At 32.3% G+C, this 10,159-nt stretch overlaps 1 protein-coding gene across 1 annotated transcript in view; it reads left to right on the forward strand.

Moving 5' to 3' along the window:
* The window catches only part of Alx1 (ALX homeobox 1), a 21,225-nt gene extending 15,507 nt beyond the window's left edge, over positions 1-5,718 (forward strand). Inside the window, exon 4 of the mRNA XM_010610232.1 lies at positions 5,185-5,718. Coding sequence (XP_010608534.1) covers positions 5,185-5,505 — 321 coding nt within the window. The 3' untranslated portion in view covers positions 5,506-5,718. The remainder of the gene's footprint in view (positions 1-5,184) is intronic.
* Positions 5,719-10,159: the final 4,441 nt, after the last annotated feature.

The raw sequence follows: 10,159 nt of genomic DNA on the forward strand, positions 1-10,159 counted from the left end.
TATATATATATATATATATACCTCTCTCCTGTTTCTCAATTGCTGTAAATTTCTTGAAAGAAAAATGAATATTAAATGAATTTGGTTTCAGTTTGGAAGGAATCATACAAAACAGCAACTTTCCTTAGTAATTCCAAAGTCATGGATAATTAAGTGTTAACTTTTTATTTGATTAGAAAAGCATTAAGGGGCAAATGTTCCAAGTGGAGTGTAGTAAGTCAGCTGAACTTGCATTCATGCTAATGGAGGCATTTGGCTAAGTTCCTTGGACAGTGCTTTGAACCTACTCCTAGAACTTTGAAATACACTGTGAAACACATTAAAACAAGGAATATTTTTAGGTTCTCTCTTCCCTTTAAACACAGCAAAGAAAAAAAAGTAAAGACAGTCTTCTTTTTTCTTTTTAAGAAATGCACACAAGGGAATGATGTGAGGAATTTTTAGTAATGTTTCTGTTTTAAAGCTTTTGAATACTGTACAATTTTAGAAGTCTAAAAAAACTCTCAAAGTATCATTTAGTGCTAGGTGCTGACATTGTAGTGTGTACGAAGTAGTCTAAAACAGAAGAGTCACATAATTTAGAAAAAGAGTACTTTTTCCTTCCACAATTTAATAACAAATGTAGATTGTTTTGGAAGTCCTGGGGTTTGAAGGCAGAGTTTTCCCACCAAGCTACATATATTCTAGCTCTTTTTCATTTTTATTTTGAGACATGGTCTCATTAAATTAATTCGGTTATTCAGGTGGGCTTGAACTTTCAGTACTCCTGCCTCAACTTCCTTAAGTGCTTGTATTACAGGCACATTCCACACTCACCCTAATTTTTTTTTTTTTTTTTTTTTTTTGGTACCAGGAATGAACTTGGGTCCTTGTGTTTGTGAGGCAGGTGGCAGAACCACTGAGCTAAATCCCCGGCCCCAACCTTTGTTTTGTAATAAGAGAGAGAGTGAGCATTTTCATGGGCTGCCCTGTAGACACATAAGTAATATGCAATTTTAGTTAGTACAACTTGTTAGATTTCAACACATAGTTTAAAAATTGCCACCTATGTGAGAGCAGAATTTCTATAAGAGACCTCCTACTTGACAACAGCAGATTTAGTCACCTATATGCTCAAACACTTAGTTGTTTAATCAAACATTGCTTTCCTGTGTTAACAGAAGTAGGCGGTCTTAGAGCAGAGATGGTAACTACTACATTTCTTGTACAATGCTCAGACAGTAATTAGCATATGGTATTTGCTGTAGATTCAATATATGGGTAAGGGTGACATTTGTTGACTGCTCTGACACATCCGGAGGAACATGATCAGAATGACAGAGTCTAGTAGAAAGGTAAGGTAAGAAACACTTGAAAGGTTAAATGTGTTTACCTGGATAAAAGAGAAATGGAGATTGTGTTACAGTTGGCTGATGACACTTTTACTGTAAAAATGTACTTGTTCTGCACCATTTTAAGGAACATAAGTAGAAGACATATGTAGAGAAGGATAGCCCATCTTTACAGAGCTGTCCAAAAAAATAAGATTTTTTTTCAAACAGCAGAGCTGCTCATCACAGGAAATGAGTCAGAATCTCCAAGGAAACTCATCTGTGATAGAGAATGAGTTTTAATAAAAAAGAAAAACTCTTGAGGTAAATACTGACAAGATCTAGGAATGTAAATATGTTTTTTTTTGAACTGGAGATTGAACTCATAAATATAATTTCTGTTGAGATTTTAGAGTGTGGTCCTACTAGAGTTCAACTCATGAAACAACATTTAGATATATTATTAGAAATTGTTCATAAATTATGGATTATAGCTCCAAAATTTAGCTGTCTGAACTTTATATTCTTGGGAATTTTTCAATCACTCAAAAAATTTTATTAAATCTGTGCTATGTATTCTGATAAGCCTCAGGAAGAGGAAATAGTAATCATCAATAATCATGGGTTTTTGCTTTCAGATATTAGAGCATAGAACCCTTCTGAAACTAAGATTATGAGAAAAAGGATTATGAACAGTTAAACAACCTGTTGTAACTCAGAAAAACAATCAAATTCTTGGAGCTTTCTTCAGATTTCCTAGGTTCAGATTTGCCCTCCAGCATTGGAGTTATAGAATCATAGGTGAAGTCCTCCAGCTCTCTGTCCTATAGTTTTTGCCTTCTACAAAATGAGGGTTTAAAAAAAAAGCACTCACTTTTAATATGTTGAAACAATTAAAAGTGCTCATTATACCTGCCCAACAAGTGATAATTAATTGATGGTGTGCCTGATACTGATCATCTTCATCAAATAGACATCTTTATTTTTCTCATTAAGTTTATTGGTACTTTTTAGGTATATAGTACAGTTACATGCAAGTAGACATCTTGACAGAGACAGTTTCGGAGGAAATAAAATCACAGTTCACTGGGGATATTTTCTTATTATTTGCATCAAATCTTTTGCTATGGAAACCTACCAGGCATCTGAAGTTAAATGAAAACAAGTCAGAAATTTAAAAATGGAAGAGACTGTAGACTGGATGAGGGGAGGAGAGAAAGAGGTCATGGAAACAGAATATATCATTAAAAATGTGTGACTATCTCTACCCTTGGGAATAAATGGCAAATTCTTCAGAGTATTTGGGTATCTACTAAAGCCAACTAAAATAGTGCTATAGTCATTTGATTTAGTCAATTTGTTCTTCTCAGGAAACATGTCTATATGTTAGAAATTGTTTCATGAAAAGTAATGCATATGCTTGATTATCTTCAGATAAGAAATTTGGGTCAAAATAAGCTTATTTGCCTCTTAATTGTGTCAATATAATAGATTCTAGAGGAATTTGAAAATGGATAGGTAGATTAATTTTAATTCTTTAATGGAAAAAGTTTTCTTCATTTACACTTGTAGATTATTTTACTTATTTTCACTTTTTTATTTGTAAACATTTTCTTATATGTGGATCATATACATTTTTTATAAATTCCAGCAACATTATGTATAAATTGAAAAAACATCTAACAAACAAAATATAAAGAACTTTTCTCTATCACTACCTTGTTTCTTATTTAATTTTTAAAAAATAATCAAGTTTACTTTCATTTCTAAAGGCTCTTTGTCAGACATGGGACTAGGCTTTTGCAGTATAATACAAGGTTTGATTGAATGTCAGAGGCAAATCACCCAGATTAAGCAAGAAGGACTAGTTTGACAGAGTAATGACATTAGCAGCCCTCTTGTTGGTTTAAAGACACATAACTCAGCAGTCACTGGCACAAATCATTGTATTTTGGCTAAATTTAAAATATATAGAGTACTGTGAGCAAAAAGGAAAAGAATATAGCCCATGATGATTTCAGGATTAATACAATATGTAACATATTGATATATATTAGCTTCAGATATATAGGTTTCTCCCTATATATTTATACCCATGTTTTATATAAATATGTAACACTTAAAGGAGCTTATAAATATAATTATATAAGGGTTTATTTGTAAAACAGTACAAAAGTGTGCATCTTGCTATCCAGAAAGCCCGATGTAAGAGTCAAAGTTACTTTTTCAGATTTTCTTATGTTTTGAAATTGTTTAAGCCATCCATTTTTTAAGTGACAGAGAAACTTCTGTGTCAGTATAATCTAGAAGATCTATAAACATATGTTTCTGCTATTCACTGAAGAGAAGTTGTCATAGTATGATTCAAGCTTTGGTTTTGGAAGACCTCACTAGAGGTTATGTACCTGAAATCTTTATGTAAAATACATGTAGGAAGATATTGTATGTGTTGAAATCATTGATGGATTTATTATTATTATTATTATTATTATTATTATTATAAAAAGATAACAAATTTGGATAGGATAAACATGTAATTTCTCAATTTAAATGTATTAAGTCACATTGCAAAAAGCACACAATTTTATTTCATCTTCCAGGGCTGTGCATTTCTGAATGGTTAGACCACAAAAACTTTTCTTTTTCCTTTTGCCCTTACTTCTTCTGTTTGCCTTTTTTTCTCCATGATTCCCAGTAGTGTATGTGATCACTTCTTTATGTTTCAATAGCCTGATAGTTAACACTGAGATATTTCCTATTTAAATTTCATGTAAGCTCTTAGTGTCTCTTTTGTGTGCTGGAAACTTTAGAGAAAATGATACCAATTGTAGATATTTGCTGATACCAACTGTGAGTTTCTTGTGCACAAATTATCATACAGTTCCAATCTCATATAAAATGTTACCTAGCAATTACCTTATACTCATGTGCTCTTTTTGCTATTATTTGTATTTTTTTAGCTGTGCTTCCAATATTTGTTAATGGGCTGTGTTTTAGAATTACAAGTTTATTTTACAGGTCAGTTTCAAATCACTATATAATGTATAAATAATAGAGTAAATGTTTAAAACATGTATATTTTTCTCAGTCTCAAAGCTATTTATTCCAGATGATAGTTAAAAAAAAAGAGATGGTAGATATTTTCCAAAGTGAATTTGATAAAAATATCTTTACAGACTACACAACCTAATAATATCAGCTATGATTTCCAAAAAGCAAGCAAACAGCCGGGTGTGGTGGCGCATGCCTGTAATCCCAGCACTCGGGAGGCTGAGGCAGGAGGATCACTGTGAGTTCGAGACTAGCCTGGGCTACATAGTGAGTTCCAGGTCAGGCTCAACTATACAGTGAGACCCTGTCTCAAAAAACAAAACAAAACAAAACAAAACAAAAAACCAAAAAGCAAGCAAACAAAAGTAACAACAGAAAAACTTCCATGAGAGTCTAGCTTCAGAACTTAAAAAAAAGCGCAATTATGTCCTTTTGTTTAGAAAGATGAATACTATCGTTATATTTAAAACCATATTTTAAACCCTTTTCCTAAGTAACCTAAGTTATAAATCATGACTAAATCTTCCAGATGCGCTTAAAAATCATGACTATGGAAAGAATACTTAAGAGATTAACATGTTTTAAGAAGATTTTATGTGGTTAAATGTATGATTTTGAAGTTCTATTACAGGATACAAATCAAAAGAATTTCTCAAATTATTATTTTTGGGGTATTTCTTCATGCACTTAGAATGTAATTAGAGACCACTCAATAAGGGGAAATAAGGGATAGTTAACCAAATTTAGTAAATATAATTTAGTAAAGTAAGAGAACAAAAGCAAGAAAGCGTGAATGTAATATTTGTTGTTTTATATATTCCAGATTCAGAACAATCTGTGGGCAGGAAGTGCAAGTGGCGGTTCTGTGGTTACTTCGTGCATGTTACCGCGTGACACTTCCTCCTGTATGACACCTTATTCTCACTCGCCTCGGACGGACTCCAGTTACACAGGGTTTTCAAACCACCAGAATCAGTTCAGCCACATGCCCCTCAACAATTTTTTCACTGACTCTCTTCTTACCGGGGCTACCAATGGACATGCATTTGAAACAAAGCCAGAGTTTGAAAGGAGGTCTTCCAGTATTGCCGTTCTTCGAATGAAAGCCAAGGAGCACACCGCCAATATTTCATGGGCCATGTAACATACAATACTCTTTTATTTTTCTTTTAATGGCAAAGTAAACCATTCTTATTTCTCATATTTAAAGGATACCACAATAAGCTGCTGTGTGTGGAATTGCTAAAGGTCAAGATATAAAGTGAGACCAGCTTCAATGAATAGTTGTTAGTATTTAACATTAAAATCTAAGAATGAACCTCTGAAAAGACTAAATAGGTTTACCATGCACCAGTCTCCACAAACTCTGTTTTAGTAGTAAGACTTTTTTTCCCCTATTGTACAAGTCGATGAAATATGGTCATGCAACTTCTTAAAGGAATAAATGTATTAAACAAATTCCTCTGTTATAGATTGATTTATGTTAGTTCTGTATAACAAGAAACCCCTTGTAAAATAATACCTGATAAAGCAGGAAATGCACTGGGAGAAATGTCAAGATACAGAAGCTGTCAGGTAAATAGTGAACCAGGGTATTTCAGGGAGTTAACTGCCTTTCTGGCTCCAAAAAGCAATGGGCATATCCCCCGTTGCTGAGAATTTATCTTCAAGCTTCAATTTCTATCCTCTCTTTCCCTCCCTCCCTCCTCTCTTTCTTCCTCCCCCCTCCTTTCTTCCTTCCTTCCCTCTTTCTTTTCTTTTCTTTTCTTTTTGTGTGCCTCTAGATGTTTTAGTGAGTTTTTGCTCAGTGGAAAAGGAACTCTTCTGAAATGACCAACACTTGCATGAAATATTTGGGCACAGTTTCCTGAAACCATATGTGTTAAGGTGATAACTAAAATATTCCCATGTGATTTAAAATATGGTCATGATGACAGTTTTTATCCATGCCACTTTTCATTGAAGAATCCAGCATGGATTCAAAATGCCTTGGTAATTACAAACAAGAAAAAAAAAACTGATCAAATATCTCGTGGCTTTTGAACTAAAATTGTATTGATGTAACTACGCATAAAAACAACTAACAAATATACTAAATAACATTTTCAGTTAAAGGAGCAGCAAAACAATTTATATTTATTTGTGAGTAGGTGCCTGATCAAATGTGTGTGTGTGTGTGTGTGTGTGTGTGTGTGTGCGTGCGTGTATTTTTCTTCACATATCATGCCTTAAGCATTTTTGCTACTGTGGTTTTGCTTACAGAGTAAGATGTCAGAAGGCTCTCTAAAACTTATGGTGAATAAAGAAGAGAAGAAAAATACATTGCATCTGGAAAATTGCTAACCCCTTTGATTTACTTCTCCTCCCTTTCCCCTGTCACATTCCAAGCTTTTTCAGATGAGTGAAATGTCAGCCTCCTTGAAAGACTCTTAAGTTCATAAAGGCAAATAAATTAATTGAAATGAAGATGACTTCCATGGCTTGGATCAGAGTAGGATCTGCTCTTTGTACTCTCTTAGAATCTTCTTGTGGTTCCTACAGATTTTAGGGATCTGCTTGGAAGTTTTAATGTCTGAAGAACAAGAATAAATGAATCTTTAAAATCTAATTTTAGGAAAAGTACTTAAATCCAGTAAGTGTCTCCTCTTAGAGGGAATATATTTATGGCAATTAGACATTTTTGTAATAAAATTTTAAATCAAACAGATGATGGAGATGAGTGATGTCTTAAGCAAACATTGCCTGACTTCATAACAACTCTGTTCTTTATTGCTTTTTTGTTCTTTCTTTTTAGGTTTGTTCCCAAGAAAAACTTGTTCAACTTTGGCCCCGTGAATTATGCTTACATGAAGGAGCTTTTCTAAAGGATTATTTAGGCAGCTGTTAAATATCCTTCATATTTTAGAATAGATTGACTTTTAATATACAGTATTCTTCTTTGTGGTTAATAGGAATTTTCAAACTAAAATTTAGAACTGAAATGTTAAAGTTTCTTTTTAAAGATTTTACATATGAATAGTATTAATTTTCTTCTGCTTTTATAAGTTAAATTTTAGTGCTTCACAGATAATACCTTGTATTTTTCAAGTGAGAGGCAGAATTCATAAGTTTGAATTTTACCTTATTTCTTAGTTGTCTTATTCCAAGTTTTTCTCTTCTTCATGTTTAATGAGTATTCAGAATTCCTATAACTCAGCTGTTTCTTATTTTCATTTCAAAGTATCTGAGTTTTACATCTGCAATGTTCTGTTTAAATATAATTTAGTTAGCACACTTTTAAACACCTAAAGAGTATGAAATCCTGTGGGATTTCAATAAAAGAACCATAATTTTTGTCCTTGGTGAGGTTACAGTCTTCCTGGGCCAACAAACACTTAAAAGTTCATACCTTCAGCCACATTAATGTGTCACATTACAATGTGGCAGTCCAAAGTGAATGAGTACCTTTGTATTCATATTCCAGTTTGGTTCATTTTTGGCTGAAATTTTATTATGTATTTAAGTTGCAAAATATAATAAAATGAACTTTTGATGTAATAGGATAAGATAAAACTAACTGCATAAAATACACTTTTGCTCTTTCTGGACTTAGATCAAGCAAAGTATCACACACTACAATTCATACTGCTCATAAAAATTTTGAGCATATATACGTAAAAGGAAAAAGAATAAGGAGTATTTTATGTACTTCTATTTGAGATCATCATCGACAGTATTGGTTATCAGAAGATTGGGTGCATTAAATAATTTGATCTCATGAACAGTTGTTCCTATGAGTCTCAAGCCCTGTGTGTCCCTTCCTCATATATTTCTTGCACAGATGTTTTAAGAGATGATTCATATTGTCTTTTCTGAAAAGCTTAAACCTCAAGAAATTAGTTTATGGCAGCATTAGGTAAGATTTGTTCAGCATAAAATGAAATTTCAGAAAAAATGTATGGAATTTGATGGTATTTGTTTTCATTAATATTAAATTGTGATTATTTGCTTCTTACATAACACCTTATGAAAGTGGGAAAATAAAGCCACAGCCATCTTTGCCATCGGCCTGACAACACAGATAGGAAGACAAACAGAATTACTTAACCTATGTAACTTCGAGAAAACTCATGAAGTGGAGTGTATAAATCATGAGAATGTATTCTTTTCATTGTTTCTATGGAGTGTTGATCCTTTTACCTTCAAGGAAGGGAGATGCAACAATCACACTTAATATAGTTCTTACACAGATGATATTTTATTTCCCTTTTGCATCTTTACTTTTACATCTAAAATACTAGGTATTTATTTTTACTTCCATAGTGCAATTCACACAACATCACCCTGTGTTTTATGTGTTGCTCTTTATGTAATGTGGCAATTTTTGTTTATCAGCAACTAAATAATGCCTTGGATAAAATAAATTAAACAATTAAAGTGTTTGCATAAACTTAAAAAATTTAATTTTCTAAATTTATCAGTGACCCTGACTTTTGTCTTTCAATATTAAATTTAATATTGTATGCAATGTAGTGTTTTATATAATCATTAAGTTAGATATATTTCTATTAAAATAATTACCAAATATGTTGCCAAATATTTTAGGAGAAACATGGAAATTACTTTATTTTTCTATTTATCTTTTTTTTTTTTGTACTGGGGATTGAACTCAGGTCCTTGCACTTGCAAGGCAGGCACTGCAACCACTGAGCTAAATCCCCAGCCTGAAATTACTTTATTTTTAAATCCCCAGTTAAGCTAATTTTCTTTTCTCTGACTGGAATATAAAAATATATCTTCATTAATTAAAACAATTGCTTTCACCCATTTCTACTTTAAAGAATTAGGCATTTAATTTACAAAATGTTTCTTTATAGTTATTCACATATTGTATTATATAAATTGCAGCTTTTTGCAAGATAATTTACTTAATAAAATACACATTAAGTAGTATTTTTATTCTTAAACTCTAAGTCCATTAATATATATTTTATAAAATCCAGGCAGCAATGAAACCAATGATTCAAATGAAAATAAAGTCAGAATTGAAATACCTACTAGTAGAAATTCATTTATGGCATGAAACTTCAAAAACTGATTGAGATACTTTATAGGGTGAGGCATACCGGATTGTTTTTGATAATTCTCTTTTAAAAATATCATCACTATCATTTATCCTGGAATTATTTTGCCAAAGAAATGAGTTAAGAATCAACACAGAGGCTTGTGAATTTTTCAGCTTTCCTGAGTAAAATAATACTGTGGAAGGAAGATTTTTCTTAGTCTTAGAATTTATATCACTATGTATTTTCTAAGTTCAAGGCACGAAAACTTTCACTTCAATATTCTCTCATGACATTATTTTGTAGCATACCTTTGACTATAGAAAGTTTTATTCTGGAATTTTACATGCATCCTCACATAGTGTGTAGGCATACACTTTTAAAATTTAAGACTTCTACAATAATTGCTAGCACTATGAAAAGGTAGCAGGTTTTCAATAGAAGGCTGAAGGAGCCCCCTACAGGACACTTACACAGTCTAAATCATCGAACATGAAAACATTTGAATGTTTAAAATTTCCCCATATTGCTAGAGCAGAATTCACATTTTAGACAGGAGGGGATAACAGAGATGGATCTCTGGATAAAATCCAGAGATTCATAAACCAAGAGAAAAAAATAGTTCCACTAGCACTTAGAATGAAACAGCATTCTCTTCCGCTTATGAATATGGCCAGTAATTCCAGCACAGTAATCCTTCTGTATCCGTGTGTCTGTTTTGATTACATAGTATAGTAACCATTTACATATCGAAGA

Source organism: Fukomys damarensis, unplaced genomic scaffold (assembly GCF_012274545.1).
Source record: "Fukomys damarensis isolate Sample0158 unplaced genomic scaffold, DMR_v1.0_HiC HiC_scaffold_15, whole genome shotgun sequence".
Classification (NCBI taxonomy): Eukaryota; Metazoa; Chordata; class Mammalia; order Rodentia; family Bathyergidae; genus Fukomys; species Fukomys damarensis.